This window comes from Nothobranchius furzeri, chromosome 18 (genome assembly GCF_043380555.1).
Source record: "Nothobranchius furzeri strain GRZ-AD chromosome 18, NfurGRZ-RIMD1, whole genome shotgun sequence".
Lineage (NCBI taxonomy): Eukaryota > Metazoa > Chordata > Actinopteri > Cyprinodontiformes > Nothobranchiidae > Nothobranchius > Nothobranchius furzeri.
Window position 1 is genome coordinate 25,301,270 of NC_091758.1, and position 17,557 is coordinate 25,318,826.

The 17,557-nt window shown below is 41.3% G+C and overlaps 1 protein-coding gene across 4 annotated transcripts in view; it reads right to left on the reverse strand.

The window, feature by feature from the left end:
* Positions 1 to 1,895: 1,895 nt before the first annotated feature.
* The window catches only part of fhl5 (four and a half LIM domains 5), a 30,683-nt gene continuing 15,021 nt past the window's right edge, over positions 1,896 to 17,557 (reverse strand). The window contains exons 2-8 of one of the 4 annotated variants that reach the window (XM_070546857.1): positions 9,147 to 9,239; positions 7,048 to 7,158; positions 6,736 to 6,898; positions 6,471 to 6,645; positions 4,477 to 4,646; positions 4,156 to 4,342; positions 1,896 to 4,052 (exon numbers count right to left, since the gene is read on the reverse strand). In XM_070546857.1, the coding sequence (XP_070402958.1) occupies positions 3,901 to 4,052; positions 4,156 to 4,342; positions 4,477 to 4,646; positions 6,471 to 6,645; positions 6,736 to 6,897 (846 nt within the window). In that variant the 5' untranslated portion in view covers position 6,898; positions 7,048 to 7,158; positions 9,147 to 9,239 and the 3' untranslated portion in view covers positions 1,896 to 3,900. The other 3 variants (XM_070546855.1, XM_070546856.1, XM_070546858.1) reach the window with 3 other exon arrangements.

The following is a 17,557-nucleotide window of genomic DNA, read 5'->3' on the forward strand; positions in this document are numbered from 1 at the left end:
TTTAAAAAAAGTCCAACTCAGCAGAGTCGTTTTTTCTGGCAGTCACACCCCATAAACTTTTCATAGGGGGGCCCAGATGGGGTCAGTGAAAATTTAAGTGTGCCACCCTAAATTGGTCCACGTATGAGGCTGTTCATTGCATGCTCCGGTATTCTTTTTCATTTAAAAACAACATGCTTCAAACACACTGACCTCAATGAGAAACAAACATTTAAGAAAAAAGACATTTCAAATATTGACAATGTGTAGTTTTAACCATTAATCTCTGGAAATATGGATGGAAATGTTGTTGAAAATGAATTAAATGATACCCAGTTGATTAAAAATATTGACAGTGAAACTAGGAAAATTTTTACCCGTTTGGGAAAAACCTACAATACATGCGGGAAGAGGATTCAGGTTTTACACTTCCAATACCTATAATGCAGCTCTGAATCTAATTTCCAAACAGTTTCAGTCTAGGTCACACCCTCCTGCATCTAATCAATACATTGACCCAAACATTTGAGGCTAATGACTCATCAGGGGGTAGGGAGGAGGGGTACTTATAGGTAGTGTCTGCTCATTAACTTATTAACTGCCATTGACAACTAAAGTCATCATTTGCATTTTCTTACTGTGTGGGCATCGGAACGAGCCCCCGCACCGTGAGAACAAACATCCCAGCTCTAAAGTCGATCTTCACCCGCATACGTCACACGTCACGTGATCAGGAAGCAGAAAATCCATGTGTTAGGAGATCGCTTTGGGCCTCTGCTGTAAAAAAAAAAGTGAGACGGGGACCAGAAAAGCTTCTGCCGATCACAATTCGACAACGGATTATAAAAACACAGATAACACTCAAAACATGCAGATTCTTCTTGGTGTAAGAGGGGAGGCTCCCCTTTGTTTTGGTAGTTTTGGCGTTGAAATCATCATACAGCGCAACATACTGTGACTCTTCAAAAAAAAAAACCTGAAAACGCTGAAAAATGCTGGCAGCGAAGGTCTTTTCTGATCAGGAAACGGCTGGCAGTGAATGAGTTAAGCAACAACACACAGCTACGGTTATAATCTTGACCCTCCCATATTCCAGTCAGATTAGAAAAGCGAAATGTCTTCAAGAAACCAAAGAAGTCCAGTTGCCTTCATTGAAACCCCTTTGGATTACCATGACCTGGATGACTGAGCAGCATACAGCGTACAGTGAGCGGTTACAAAACTTTTGCTATTCCTAAACGTTGTTTTACACATTTACCTCTTCACTCGTTTCCAGTGATGAAAGGGAATCTGAGGTTTTAATGGAGGTCGAACAATCTGACGAAGTACTCTTTCAAAAAAATGTCACCCTATAACCATCCGTTGGTAAGGTCTTACTTGAACACCAACATACTGCTTTGTTGCAATAATTTAGGTATGTGCTGCCCCCTATCACCAGGGGAAATACACACCGTCATTTAATTATCATCTCAACATTTATCGTTTTATCATTTTGGAACAGTTGAATTCGCCTCAACAAACATCCTTTTTAAATGGTTTATTGTCTTTTTTTTAAAAAAAAAAAAAGAAAGTGAATGTATTGTTTTTGTGAACATGAACAAAAGTTTATGAAAGGAAGGAGATCTTCTCCTGGAGGAGCAGTGGTGTGGCCAGGAAGTTTTCAGGGATGACCTTCCCCTGGACTCCCTTGGGGACGCCACTGAAGAATCCACAACTATCAGCCTAGTTTGAAGATGGACAACTTCAACATCTACACAATGGAATGATGAGCTAATGGTTAGGTATTTGTAACTGAATTTTTTTTTCACAAGCATAAAAATCACCAGGAGCAACGTGTAGCACTTCCTGTGCGTCGAAAGGTCAAACCAGGCCAGACTTTTTTAAACAAAGCTGCAGGAATAACAAAATGAACAAAACCGGGACTATAAGATACTTTATTGATGCTACAATTCTTGTATAAAACAAAATTCATGCATGGATTTTTTTTTCAGAGTGAAAAAAACAACAACAACACAACAATAGGCATGTTTCCACTGTCAGAACTTCAGGGTAGATATACAGGAACCTCTCAACATGCGTGTGATTCCACCTGACCGGACCGGCCATTTCCCGAGCTGTTTACAGGAACCTTCTGAGTACCTGATCAGAGATTGGTACTCGGAGAGGCCCGGTGTCAGTACAGGATCTGCTCGGGTGCAGGATCGGCTTGGGGTCCTTCGACTGCCGATGACGTCTAAGTAGTTGATTGGCTGAACATGAAGCTTACGGAAGTTACGTTATCACGTTATGATTTTGATTGCTCAGAACAAATTTGCGGTCGTAGTCTTAGCGGTTGTAGTCCTGTAGTCCAAAAATCAACACTTTTTGGAGAAAATATGTTTGAATTTCTAAAGGAAATGTAAAATATAATCAAATGATGAACGGTGACCCTCAAAAGCTCTTGATGTTGATGAAATGGGGCAAAATAAAATATATATGATTATTGAAAGACACCAAGCAATATTTTGAGTCAAAGAATGTATTTAGATAACAACTAAGGAAATATACAGATGAACTCCACGTTAATACAAACAGATGTGGCTTCACATATAAGAACTGTTCTATTTTTTGTCAGTCCGATGTTGGTTTTATGCAGTTTCACATTCTTTACAAATAAAGATAATATGGAGTTTTATTAACAAATTACAATTAGAAAGAAAACATTTAGGTGTTAACAAACAAGAATTTATTAACAAAACTGCTGATGTCTTTCCAAAACGTATGTGTGATTTGCAGTAATGTGACGTCATCGGCAGTCGAAGGACCCCGAGCAGATCCTGTACCGACACCGGTAAACAGCCCGGTGCAGTTGGTTGGTGGGACCGCTTCTAATTTCCCTCTGGGATTAATAAAGTATCTTTGAACTGAATTGAACTGATTGGTTGTAACTCAGTCGGAAATGATGTCAGCTCATTAGGAAATAGGAAATGGCTACTATTGCTGCCGTCTCCGTGGTGTCGATCTTTTGTTTACAGCTTTTGGCACGTTTTGCGCCAAACGACGACGCAACACGCTATGTAGCGGTTGCAACGTGTTGACGTCTTAGCTAATTCTTTACAGGGGTTATTAGTATATGGAGACATGTCAGCTAAGAGGAATGGGCCTTCGGATCTCCCGGTCAATTCCCCCCTCGCTACATTTAACCAGAAGTTGTGATAAAGAAAACACGTCTAATATTGTGCAAAATGCATGCAGGGCTGTTGCTAACAATTACACTCAACATCGAGAAGATTTTATACTTTCTTAAACAATGAAATGAGCTATTAGTTAAAAAGCAACATGATATTGGTGACAAAGAGAATAAATGTGTGTGGAAAATATGATTTTTACACTTGAAAGTCACCGCAACTTAAAATATGACATAAACAGCTGAGGTGATGAAACTAACACTAAAAAGGCTTAAAACCTGTGTGCACAAATTAGCCAAAACATTATGACCACAAGACTAATTTGATTATTACACTTTTTCCTTCAAACTAGCTCTGACTAATTAGTTGAGAACAAAGAAAGAACATCTGGTAGGAGTAATGCTAACAGTAGTGCTTCTTGAGAGTTTGGAGGCTCAGCTGTCACTTCAAACTATTTAATTTACTCTTCTTTAAGCTTTTCCCGCTGAACTAGATCTGTTGGGGTATAGATCTGCAGGAATGCTTATGTAGGTTGTAATGCCTAACCAACTCTTTTCCAGCAGACAATTATTTTACATAATAGGATAAATGCGACAAGGCGAGAAGTTTTAATCACTTTTCTTGGTACTGGTCATGGTGTTATGACTGATCATTGTGCGTATCAGGAAGTGTAAATCTAAAAAGATCCACCACATCAGAATATCAGTTTTTGCAGTGATTTGTAAGAAGTTGTTTTCCTTTCGTAAAAGAAAGATCACTTTTCTCTCCCGCAGTCGGTGCACAGAATGTCGTCCCGCTGGGTGAGGAATCCACGTCCCACCAGGGACATGGAGCACAGCGTGCAGGTGAAACACTCACTGTGCCACTGGCGCTCCTCAAAGGAAATATATTTTGCACCTGCCAAGCCTGAAATACCAAATTTGCCATTATTAACTAAAAGTTTCCTTGTGAAACCAGATGAGAGCAGCAAAGTTTCAGAATTAATGGATGGATGTGAGGAGTGACTTACTAGAAATGGGTTTGGTGCAGCCCACACACTTCTTTGCAAACAAGTTGCTGAAGCAGTCGAGACAATAGGGGTAATTTTCCCTGGAGGTGAAACGCTGGCCCGAGAGCTGCTTTCTGCAGCCGATACAGAGGAAACACTCGCGATGCCAAGGTTTGTCTTGGTAGGTCACGCCTCCTGTCGTGATAGCCTAGAGACAAGAAGGCAAATTTGCATGTTTAGATGTAAACTATGGCAAACTTGTCATAGTTGGAAACTTTTCCATGTGGTCACATTACAGAGCAGAAGTCAGAAAGAATAAAAACCTGTTTGTCGCCCTCTTACCTTTTTACAGGCACAGCACTGGTTTGCAAACTGCTTTTCAAAACAGGGAACACAGAAGTAGCCGGTGTCTTTGGGGATGAAGGACTTGGTTCCTATTGGCTGCTGGCAGCGGTGGCACAGGAAGCAGGTCTCATGCCAGCTGTTCCCCTTGTATTCCATTTTTCTGGAACCTGGCACATGTGGAAAGAGCAGCTAAGCCGCCATATGGCACCTCAAAGACAGAAATACATCTTACCTAAAATAGTACCGTTTGTCAGTAGCGTTGGGTTTATCCAGTCCCCGAGATGCACCAGTTTATCATTTACTGCATGTTCAGATATCATTACAAACACTAAAATTAATGTGAAAAAATATTTGACTGTCAAAAACACATTTAAAAATTCTAAAGAAGAGTATGGGCTGCAGAATGAATGCCAGGTCCTTTCCTTTCCTTCTCTTTTCTTTTAGAATTGAATAAAACAAATATTATAACTAAAAATATGAAATGTTTTGTCCACTATAAACAAATTCAGACTTTTCCACTCAACTGCCATCTGACCTTGATTCATTATCTACATTTACTCTACTTAAATTATCCGCCTTTATCTGAAGTACAGTGACTAAACCAAGGGGTTTGACAGGTAGCATGAACCGTCAAAGCTAGCGCTAGTGGCTAGCTCTGGGAAAGGCCTCAGGTTAATGGATTTTTGGCCATCTCAAGTCTCTGAACTTTAGTTGTGTCCTCTGTGTGTTCACGTACGGATGTTAATCATGGAAATATTGGACAAAGAGGGCAAGCGGTGGTGTTGATTGCTCTGTCAAACCATTTGAACTCTTTGCTTCTTTTTATTGGTAAGTAAAATGATATTTCTGTATTTTATTTTGCTGGTTGAATGGAGTAAAACGCTCTGCATAACATAATGCTACTTGGTCATAATGGGCTTGAATATGACGTTAGGGCTATGGCTAATGGACCTCTGATTGCTGCAGAGCAGCAGAGCGTGGGCTCATGCCCGGCTTTGATTGCTGCAGATGATTATCTGGCTTAAGTTTTAGAAGTTCATATTTAATTTTAAAATCTTCTTTCTTCTTTGAAGTGAGGAGTTTAGATAAAAGGGTGCTCTGTGAGGGACCTTGGAAAGAACATGATGTCAATGTTATGATTCCAGGATGTCAACAAGCAGTTCAGGATCTTGTGGCTTGTTGGCAGCTAGAAAATAAAATCCACCTCATAGGATTGAATTAGGTCTGTAGATGACCGATGACCTGTAGATCATCTGTAGGTGAAAGCTGACCATTCGTGGACATTACAGAACATATATTTCCTTTGTTAGCAGAAGCAAAACAATTTAACATCCTGTTGGCATCTGGTCTTTTGATTCATCCCCACATGTTTACACAGTTTCTATTATTCACAATCATTTTAAACCACATTTATTTCAAGTTGTGGTAACAGCAGGTTTAAATTCAGAAATCAGTTTCATTGGTAAAGGTTTGTTAATGCGGTGTGGAAGTGTTTTTGGGATTTTGTCTTATGAGTTTATTTATCTAAATAATGAATTGATCACCAGTGGAGACAGAACTAAGTAGACTCTTAAAGAGAGAGGACCTTAAAGACCAATTATTTTGTGAGGAGATGCTGCTGCAAATAATAAATATATATATATATATACATATTTTTTTCTGAATATAAAAAACGTTTGAGCCAAAAATGACCACATTTAGAAATATCTGCAATGCACTGTGTGAAAGACAATACGATCTGTGATTATGAGTTTATTAAAAGCAGAGCCTGGGAGTTCATTCAGCACCTTGGAAACAGTCATTGAGAGAACAACTGCAGCAGCTATTAATAGAAATTATTTTGGGACAGTTTTGTCATACTGTTGCCTGTTGCTATGGTCAAGACTTAACTTTTCACCATTTCTCATCATATGCAATATCATCAAAGTCAATCAGACTGCGCACTTTATAGAATTTTAGTTTGCAGAGATCCTGTAAATTGCTGCAAGTACCTGGCATGATGGTTTTCTTGCAGGTGTTGCACTTGGAGGAGTAATCGTGCGCATAGCATTCAGTGCAGAGCATTAAGTTGTCTTTGGCTGCAAGGGCCTTTTCAGCCAGCGAACGACTGCACTCTGCACACTTAAAGCACTGCTCATGCCAGTGGCGATCTTTATAGGACAGGTCCTGTGAACGTTTATGACATCATTTGAATAATGCATATTAGTATAAATATTACATCATGCATTACATCCTAAAGTAATCAGGCTTCCATACCTTGCAATTGGAGCCAATTGGTGAAGAGCAGCTCTCACAACAGTTGGCAAACAGGTTTTCATAACACTTTGTGCAGTACTGTGTGTCTTCTTTCATGATGCACTTCTTCCCCAGCAGAGACTCTTTGCAGTAATGGCAGTCAAAACGCTCACTGGTGGACATTCTTTCTTGTTTGTTGGCCAGACAGAATAGCAGGACAAAAATGGGACAATCATGTAGAAGAATAGAAGAGACAGAAACATTTTTTTAACAGCCCAAGCAATTTCTTCTCCCTTTCATCAAGTAAGGAAAGAGGCCAAGAAAAATTTTCACCTTCTTCCTAAAAGGCAGCACCGTTTTCCAGAAGCCACTCCTTCAGCTGATGTGGAGCAAGAATGAGGCTAAATTCAGGGACTGCAGATTGGTCCGGACACTGGGGTGAAGCTGGGATGAAAAGGGGCCAGAGAGGATTATGGGGTTTCTACTGAGGGACTCTTCTATAAATACAGGCCCTCTTATTAGTGGTACTCTCTGGAGAGAAAGCACACACTCCCTTGCATCATTTGTCACCTTTTAAGGGAGCTTGTGGAGCAGACACCAGTAAGCCTCAGGCCAGATATAATCAGTGCTGCTTTATCACAAGAAAAAAAAGTAAATGAACTTTTGGGAGGCAGCAGTAATGTTTGGAAAAGGGCAGCCAGCTGTCTAAAAAATATATATAAAAAATCCAGCAATCAAATGTTTCATTATTGCCTCATAAACCCAACAGTGTGGATTTTGGTGCCACAGCAGAGACAGCTGGTCATTTGGATGCCGTGACTTGTGTGGACACACTCGTGGCCTTTGTCAGTGCCTGCAACACACAAGCTATCGCAGATGGCTTACAAGAGGTATGTGCCAGCAGCGTTCCGGTTGCCAGGTCAGGAGCTCATTGGTTACTGAGAGCGAGTGCCTTGGCAGCACTTCAGAAAGTGGAAGCTGATTGTATGTCTAATCCATTCACAGCAAATATAAGAGTGGAAAACATAGTTTCCCAATCGCTCAAAATGCAGCAAATGTTGCTAGTGTGGGCTGTTTGGTTTCTTTGAGTGATCCAAGAACACCCGGATTAAAATGCTTGTCTGAAACCTAAAACCACTTTATTTAAAGTCTCAAAACAACTGGCATCTTTGACTAACAGGCGACGAATTACATTTGAATCTCACTATTTGTATCTGTATCAGATTTCCAACAAAATGAGGAGGGGGAGTTAGGGCGGACATCTTCATAAAAATAGCCTGAAAGGACCATCAGCATCCTGATCCCTCAAACACACAATCAGGAAGGTCAAACGGAGTGATGAGGCTGAGAGGAATGCAACTGTAAGGAGGTGAACTTGCTCCCTTCCGTCTTCTCCTGACATTTACTACAGAGCCACTCCTTGTAAAGAAATGCATCGAATCTGCAGCCTTATAAGGACGCCAATCTCTTTTTGGACCAGCTAATGATGTTGTATATCTGGGAGGTTTTGACAAACCTCCGAGGGACTATAGGTTATTTTTGGCCCACATATTCACCCCAATAAAGTAATTCCTTGAGGTTTCTCCTTATTTCTAAGTAGATCTGCCCGATTGCACATGCTGCTCTGGATTAAATTACCGCCGAGCCCTTTTCTTCTTCCTGGTGTTCAGATGAGTGACTGATAATCACAAAGCTGTGCAAACATTAAACAATCCCCAATCTGACCAGATGATAACTGTAGACATTGTGTTTTTTAATCTTTGCTGAATCGCAACACGTCCGCCATCACGTGACGTCCAGGCAGTGAGGAGGTGACCTATATTCTTCATGCATCGCTTGGACTTGCATGTCAAATCAGATGTCAACAGAAGCAGATTATCACAATATACTGAGTTTAACACATAATCCATGTCTGGTTCGGGAAGTTACTTAGGAGCTATGTTCTACATTTGATTGACAGTTTTTTGTCTCTGGATTATCAGCAGTGCCCGCTCTGTTGAGCATGAAGGTTGCTGATGTTGCACGTTCCTTTTTGTCCGTTTAATCCTCTGAAGTCATGTGCCAACAGAGTCTGTGTGCGGCCTGTCATGACTCATTAAACAGACCTTTATTTGACCTGGACTCAGGTGTCCTCTTTGTAATTTATTCAGATTTTACAATAAGGTGCAAGTCAAAGTTCTGTTCTTCCCCGAACCAAAAAATAAACAAAAAAAAAAATCAGACAATCTCATAAAATTGGAGGTTTCTTTGTGACGGTGACTCGATGGGGGCCGAGACGGATCAGCACGACACAGATGCCTCCTTTTTGAGGTGCAAAAGCTCTGCCGCAGCAAAGCTGACCGCTGTTTGGCATAGCGATGACAGCATAAGTGGGATCCATTAGGTCGGATTGAGGGGCAGTTCTAGTTGTTAATAAGGGGACTCATACAAACCTGTCCTTTTGCGGTCCCCTGCACTCTTCAGCGACATGGAGAGCTTGCTTTCAACACAGTGTTTTCAACTGAACAGGATAGTCACACAGGGGGCTGCAGGAGGCAAGGACATACAATCGTATCACTCTGCAGTCTTGTAAAACTTTAAACCCCTTCTGGGAGGCCTTGTGAGTGTTCGGGTTTTACCTCTCCTGTCAACCGCTTTCCAGCTAGTTCTCACCAACCTCAGCTGTGCTTTTCCAGGGAATGAGAAGGAGACTGGTGTTTCATCTCTACTGTTAAACAGCAGTGCATTTTTATTTTGCTTAATACTTTAATCTTGAAAAGTGCTTTTAAAAGATAAACTTGCTTCTTCAGGAAAAAAAAACTGTCAAAGATGGTCACCAAGTCAACATTTCATACATGTAGTATTCTCTGTCAGCTATTCACTTGAATATTAACACAAGTAGTGAATGACGTGGAAGCACCTCCATGCATTTTGGCACCTATAGGTGTGGTGAAGACAATCTGCCTATAGGACCTATCTTCTGATGACAGGATGATACTAAATGTCACAAAACTCAAATTTTCATATTAGTTAGACTCCAACGTGCTCCAGAGGCAAAAGAAGCTCCAACCCAGTATTAGCACAGAGTGTCTTATAATAGTAGCTGTGCATATACAGCATATCAAAGAAACCTTTGTAGGAGTGGCATACATATTTATTTGGGTGCTTTTGAAGCTCGAAATACTACCCTACACTTTGACCAATATGATGTGAATTTCCATATAAATATGGAAATCCAGTCTAATTGGTCTTTGAATGGTTAACCAGAAGATTTAAAATTCTTAGTTTATTCAGGGATTGTCAGACACTTCGTATTAATTCAAGAAGACAGTCAAGTTTATAAAAAGTAAGACATTTATTTTCTAAACAATTAAAACATGACAACTAGGACACCTTATGTGATGAATGAATCTAAGTGGATGGAATGTGAGGTGTGACGATGGGTGAATGTGATGTTATCAAAACCTTCATATCTAGAGATTTCTGAGTGGGAGTGAATTTGGTCTGCTATAGCTATAGTGATGGTTTATAAAACCACATCAGACGCGATCTGTTGAGTCTACGTACCAGCTCGAAGACCCCCGTGGTAGATCCGGAATGTTTTGAGGTCTGGGGACCCCAGAGGTACCGAAATCCGTAGAAGAAACCGCAGTGCCGACTAGACCAGTTTTGAGATGTCTCCAGGTCCCGACAGTTGTTATTTGCGTCTTAAAAATAACTCTTAAGGAGTTGAAATTGGTTCAGCTTTACTCTGAAGGAACCGTTTGAGGTCAGCAGTACCGTGCAACAGGTTTTTGACAGCTTGTCAAAAGATTCTCTGGGTTAAAGAGGGTTTGCTCCAGATGGCCGGTCTAAAGCTTTCTCAAGAACTAACTCACTGTGAAGCGAGCTCTGTTTTAATAACTGCCATATTTTGATTTATGGACAAATCAGAATTTGACAAGTAAAAAGGGTTTTACCAACAAACCTCAGAAAACACACCTCCCGTCATATACAGGAGTTCTGATTGGTGGAACCGAAAGCAATCTGTCATGACATTAGTTTAACCTTGTCATCGTCACGTGTCTGAGTGTGTGTGAGCTGTCAGTAGATAGTGATTCACTTGTTAAATCTAACTTTACTGATCATAACATAATAATATTCATTTCAACTTCAGTAATTTAAACACAGATTAATCAAAACATTGTTATTATTCTTCAACCATTATTGTCCATTCAACCATATGATTATTTACTCATTTTGTTCATTATATGATTTAATTATGAAAGTTCATCAGTCTTGTGCTGTGATGTGAAGCAGTCTTAGATAAGAGGGACCTTGGGCAAGCACAGTATCTTTCTTGCAGATTAAAGCCCCAATTAAGACTTATGTCTACCTGTGACCCGATACTGAAGAGGTCAACCTGTAGATGGAAAAAAGGACCATTTCTGGAGGCTACACTTTTATAGCATTTAACAGCAAGTGACATCCTGTAGGAAAGTTTGTAGAGAAATTATGAAAGAGTGACATCTCCAGGTATTAAAGGGACTTTATGGAGTTTTGAATTTTTATGCTCGCGATTGCCCCCTCAGGCCAAAAGTGTAACGGCAGCTTCAATAGTAGGCTCGTGCACGAGGCGCACATGCTGTATGTGCACACTCCTTAACGAAAATAACAGCTGAGACAGTCCTGTGTGTGTGTGTGTGTGTGTGTGTGTGTGTGTGTGTGAGTGTGTGTGTGTGTGTGTGTGTGTGTGTGTGTGTGTGTGTGTGTGTGTGTGTGTGTGTGTGTGTGTGTGTGTGTGTGTGCGTGTGTGTGCGTGTGTGTGTGTGTGTGCGGCCCGGAGGACAGAGGACAGGAGAACGTGCAGCTAATTAATTAAATAATTTGGTTCTGTACCTTTCTCTTCAGCACAGCCGACAAAGGTTTAAGATGGGTCAGTCCTCCCTCCTGCATGCTCAGATCATTCCATTCCCTTGCTTGAAAAATTGTTCCAAAATGAAAGTTGAACTCACATCTTTTTTTATCTGTGAATTCAATTAATGTAAAAAAGAAACTCTAAATAAACTATGTTTGCATCCAGAAACGATCCCAGATCCTCTGCACGAAAGCCTGACGTCTTACTAGGCGATCTAAAGCGCCAGTAATGTCCTTTGTATCTGTAACATTTATATCCTTTATGATAGCTGAAACAACGTTCAAAGAACGGTTTGGAGGGCTATGCCTGAGCGTGAACGCGCATGAAGCAGCCTGCTCGAACCGAGCAGCTCCCTTTTTCTGTGATTTTACAGAAAACAGGCAATCACAGTAAAAATGCCAGGGCTCATTCTACAGGACCAGGGCATTGCAGGAGAATGTATGAAGAAGAAATTTATTATTTCTACACACGTTTTGGCTGTCAAACTTCCATAATGCCCCTTTAAGCTTTAGGTGTTGTGTTGGTAACCTAGCAACAACTGAGCTTACAACATAAATGCAGCATCCGTTCTTTTTTCAGCAGAGCTCGTTATCTTGTCCAGGGTCACTGGGTGCTACCAACTAACCCAGCTGTCATCAGAAGACGTGTGTGTGTGTGTGTGTGTGTGTGTGTGTGTGTGTGTGTGTGTGTGTGTGTGTGTGTGTGTGTGTGTGTGTGTGTGTGTGTGTGTGTGTGTGTGAGTGAGGGAGTGGGGTGGGGTGGGTATTCTGTGGTCAGGTCACCACAGGGACAATTTAGAGACACACAAAACACACACAACCATACACACTCAAAAGAACCAACAATCAAACTAGAGTTGAAGGAAAGAAAGGCAATTCCTATATCATTCATTATTTTGGTAAATCTGCTGTGGTCTCTAGTTTGGATGAAAGCCCTGTGAGTCATTTTTTGTGGGAAAAAAAGCTCTGGCGCTCTGGTTTCAGGAAGTAGGAGGTCGTCAGAGGAGTGGAGGGCAGACAACAGCATCTTGTCTCTGACTGACTAACAGCATCACTCTTCCACTGCTGCTCTGCAACGTTTATGTTTTATCTCCACAAACAGCACAAACTTGAAGGATTTCTTCTATGTTGTGTAGCTGCTAATGCTAATAGTTAGCCTCTATTCGCTGATAGGCACTCTGCTCTCTCCTGGTTGCAGAAATCAACAACAGCCTTCCCCTTTGCAAGCCAAAATGGGCGAGTCCATGCATGCTCATTTTCAGTGTGACTTAAACCTGAGAGGCTTATTCTGACCTGAGCATTTCTCCGTCTATTTTCCATTAGCAACTAATGCAGGAAGTAGGGGTAGAAGAGTATTTCCACGCTATGCATGCACGTGAAAGTCTGTGGGATTGATCGTATTTAAAAAATAACAAGTATTATATGTTTGTAAGTGAACCTCATCTTTATCCATCAAAAGAAGAAATGATAATAAAACTGAACCCAAAACACTTTATTCATAACAACAAATACCAGCAAGCTTGTGCTAAATTTCAAAGTAATAATTAAAAACTTTACAGTATTTAGTAGATGCTAAGTCTTCTAACCAGACAACAAGTCACCATAATACAACAGTGTCACTTATATTATAAAAGCCAGATAAAAATAATATATTTGATCTCATTATAAACATGACGACTGCATTCAAAGATCCCCCAACCCAAGCTCATCCTGTTCATTCTAGTGTGAGCATCTTGCTGGAAGGGGAGAGTTGCCCCCCAGTGGGTTTATTGTGCAGTCTGGGAGAACAAGATGAGAACATGCAGTCCCTGAATGCATGCACTCTCCCAAGAAATGTTGATTGTATCTTTTATATTCTTTATGAACATGCTGCTTATTTTTTTGTTTATTGTCCTAGAGAGAAATCTGAGCACTAAAAAAGTTTTACTAATTGATATTTAAAGAAAATAGTTGTTAAAATTGTTGGCTCAATGGGTTTCATTCAATCTTTTATTGACTTAAATAGATTAAAATAATAGAAAGCTAGAAAACGTTAATTTTCAAGTAGAGCAGCTACGGGACAGCGATAAATCACTCTCTGTGTACTGCAGCTGTTTACGGCAGAACATTACAAATATAATTGACTCTCACTGGCATCATTTGTTTCAACTATCCCTTATACTGTGCCCATTTGATCCTGTTAAGGTAGTTTGTGACTAGTTCCTGAGTGGCAGGATACACCTTGAACAGGTCATCCAAATTACTTGAACAACCAAGCATCGTAATACGGAAAAGGATTAGGGTCACCGAAAAGGAAAAAAAAGAATTCTAACTTTCATCGCAGATTTCTAACTTTAATAATCCTGAGAGGAAAAAAAAGTCAGAATTCTGAAAAAAATGTCAGAATTAAGAAATGTATTTTTTTCTTTTTTCAGTGGCCCTAATCCTCTTCCGTATGCTTGCTCTCACACATGAGGCTTTTCTTTTACAATTGCCACTTACCATGTGGGTGTTTTAAACTATTTGAGGAAACCTGCATGTGTACATGTATACTGAATATCCTCGCACAAAGGTTCAGGCCCTTCTGAACCTTTGTGCTGTGAGAAGGTGGAGATGCATGTCCTGATCTTGTAATAGAGTACAAGAAAATGCTGCATCAGTGTATCCCTAGTTTGGATATTTTTGCATTCACTCAGCTGATGTTCCCAAAGAAACAAAGAAAACAAAATTACAACAGCAATACAACAATAATAATAATAATAATAATAATAACAATAATAATAATAATAATAATAATAATAATAATAATTAAAGCTGCAAGCAGCGTCATTCAGCCCTCGCTGCTCTGCGCCGCTCCGGCCGGGCGGACAGCCCGGTGCACCCGGTCACGTCCGCGGAACATAAACGTCAACCACCCCAACACCAGAAACCGCAAACGGTCTCCTCATCTGCACCTCACCCTGACTCAGCATCTCCTCTGAGCCCACCAATAAATTACACATCTCACCACTAGGGCATACTCTATCTTTACCAAACTGGTGGTGTGATGACACAGACCAAGTTTAAGTCTATTCTGGCCACGTTTTTTGAACTTATTGAAGGTTAACGTTATCTAGGGGGCGCCGTGACCAATTACAAAAAAATCCCATTGAGGTAAGCTTTGGTTGACAAAGGTGGTTTTCTGTTATTTTGGCATAAATCAGACGTTGCGTGTGTTAACTAGAGCCAGAGAGCCGAAAGGGGGTGGAGCTAAAGGGGTTTGAACCAACAACCACATCAATGTGTTTGGTGCAGTCATGTGATGACACAAGCCAAGTATAATGCCATTCTGACCTTGTCTTTAGAAGTTAATAAAGTTTTAACCTATCTTGGGAGCGCTGTGACCATTTACAACCAAATCCCGTAGAGGTCATCTTTTGTGATCAAAGATGGTTTTCTATTCATTTGGCATCAATCAAAGGTTGCATGGGTCACCTAGAAGCAAAAAGCTGTAAGTGGGCAGAGTTAAAGTGATTTGAACGAGTGAGCACATACATGTGTTGATTGCAGTTGTGTGATGACTCCCACCATGTTTGATATAGTTTGGAGCTGTCATGTAAAAGTTACAAAGGATTTATTGTATCTAGGGGGCGCTGTCCCAAATGTAGGAAAATTTCCCATGGAGCAGTTTGTAAGTTCACAACAATCATTTGCGAGTAGTTTGGTGTGAATAGCATTATGCATGTGTTATTCAGGACCTAATGTCTGTCAGGGGGCGGAGCTAAAGTGATATCAACCAATGACCACAGGATTGTGTTGGGTGCCTTTGTGTGATGACGTATAGCAAGTTTGGTGCAGTTGTGACCTCGTCTGTATGAGTTATTACAGTTTTAAAGGTATGTAGGGGCACTGTGGTGATATTATACAACGTTCACAAACCGTTTGTGCCTCATTGGTTGAAGGGCAGGATTGTTGATTGCCATGTTCAGTCTCGTGCAGATCGGAGGCTGTTTGTGGAAGTTACAGTCAAATGTAAGGTCACGGCATCACTCCAGAATTTGCCATGGCATAAAAGCCCCTCCCTTTCCGGAAAGCTATAAGAACTGAATGGTCATTACAGCATCATGAAGACAGCCTTAGTGTCATGTTGACTAAATTAGAGGGGACAACTATGGGCGTTTCACCATAAAACAATAGACTTCCTGTTGTCAGGGGGCAGGGCTTAGGTGATGTTAGCTGTCCACATTGTCATTGTCTTGAGATGTGGTCAGTAATCACACAGACAATGGTTGACATAGATGTGATCATGCACATGGGAGTTATTACGTCAAGTAATGTAATGGCGAAAGGTCAAAGTATGAAGCTTAGCCATGACCACACCTTTCAACTTTTGAAAAATCTGACGGTTGAATTTTTCCCCCTATGACTTAAGAGTATATAGCAGAAGTTTGAAGGCGATTGGTGAAAAGGGTGACGGGGCATCACTCTCCAAACAAAGTGTGCGAAAACCACTAAATCGAGTACTTGGACCAAAATGGCCGACCTCCTATGCGACATTGTGCTTGGCTCCAAAAGACTTTTTTGTAGGTCCTGAGACAATACATTAGTGTACGTCTGTGAAGGTTCTCAGTCATCCAGGTCATTGTAGTCTAAAGGTTGGTTTATGCTTGACGCGTCCGCGAGGTCCGCACGGCTCCACGCAGAAAAGTTGCGTCATTTTGTGTCATTTTAACAACCACGCCCCTCCACCACGTCTCCGCAAGGCCCGAGATTTCCGCAACGCGCACCTCGGAAAATTTCTAACCACGCGGACGGACGCGGAAAAACATGGCGGACCGGCAAGAACTAGTATGGCAGAGGTTCGTAAATACAGACATATGTATGATTCAGCTCTCAGAGATCACCGGGATCAACATGTTGTTAATAATTCTTGGAGAGAAATAGCTCGCACTGTCGGAAAAGATGAGGACGCTTAAAAATGCTGAAATGCCATGTTGTAAACAGTAATTTCTACTTCTACTATGGTGTAGTGTTGGGTGCATGCCGTAGAGCTCCATGCTGCCCCATTCAGTTTGGGAGAATATTTACTCACCGCAGAGACAAGCCGCACAAACCATAAACGCTGCGAGTTGTGAAGCGCGTTCCATCTGCGAGCCGCATCACCAAGCGGAAAGTAAATGCGTCAAGCATAAAACAAGCTTTAGGAGCTTTGAAAGAAAAGCGTCTGGACTTCATTGAGTTGCTTGAAGACGTTTCACCTCTCATCCGAGAGGCTTCTTCAGTTCTAAGGTCAAATGGTGGAGAGTCCCAGATTCAAACCCAGTGGGAGTTTCCCCCCGAAGAGAGAACAAAAGACCCCCTGATGATCTTCTACATAAACACATGAGCCAAGATGTGAGGGTGGGTGTGGGTCCTATTCAGCCAGAGTTTCGGGTGAGCTCATTGTGAAGCCTGGCCCCACCCTATCATGTGAATTCCTAAAGTCAGATGGCCCAGGATATGCATGGGCATTGAGGCATCTGGGAAGGGATCTCAAAACTGGATTATAGATGGCAGACAGATGTGAGGGTGGGTGTGGGTCCTATTCAGCCAGAGTTTCGGGTGAGCTCATTGTGAAGCCTGGCCCCACCCTATCATGTGAATTCCTAAAGTCAGATGGCCCAGGATATGCATGGGCGTTGAGGCATCTGGGAAGGGATCTCAAAACTGGATTATAGATGGCAGACAGTTGGTGTCGTAAACCACCGCCTCTGTTCAAAGATGGTTACTCACAGTGGACGTAAATGGCTTCCTTTACTCCTCTTTCAAACCATCTGTCCTCTCTGTCCAAAATGTGAACATTGGCATCCTCGAAAGAGTGACCTTTGTCCTTTAGATGCAAATGAACTGCTGAGTCCTGTCCTGTGGAGGTGGCTCTTCTATGTTGTGCACTACAGAACTTCCCTACCTACCTACCTACCTACCTACCTACCTACCCACCCACCCACCTATCTATCTATCTATCTATCTA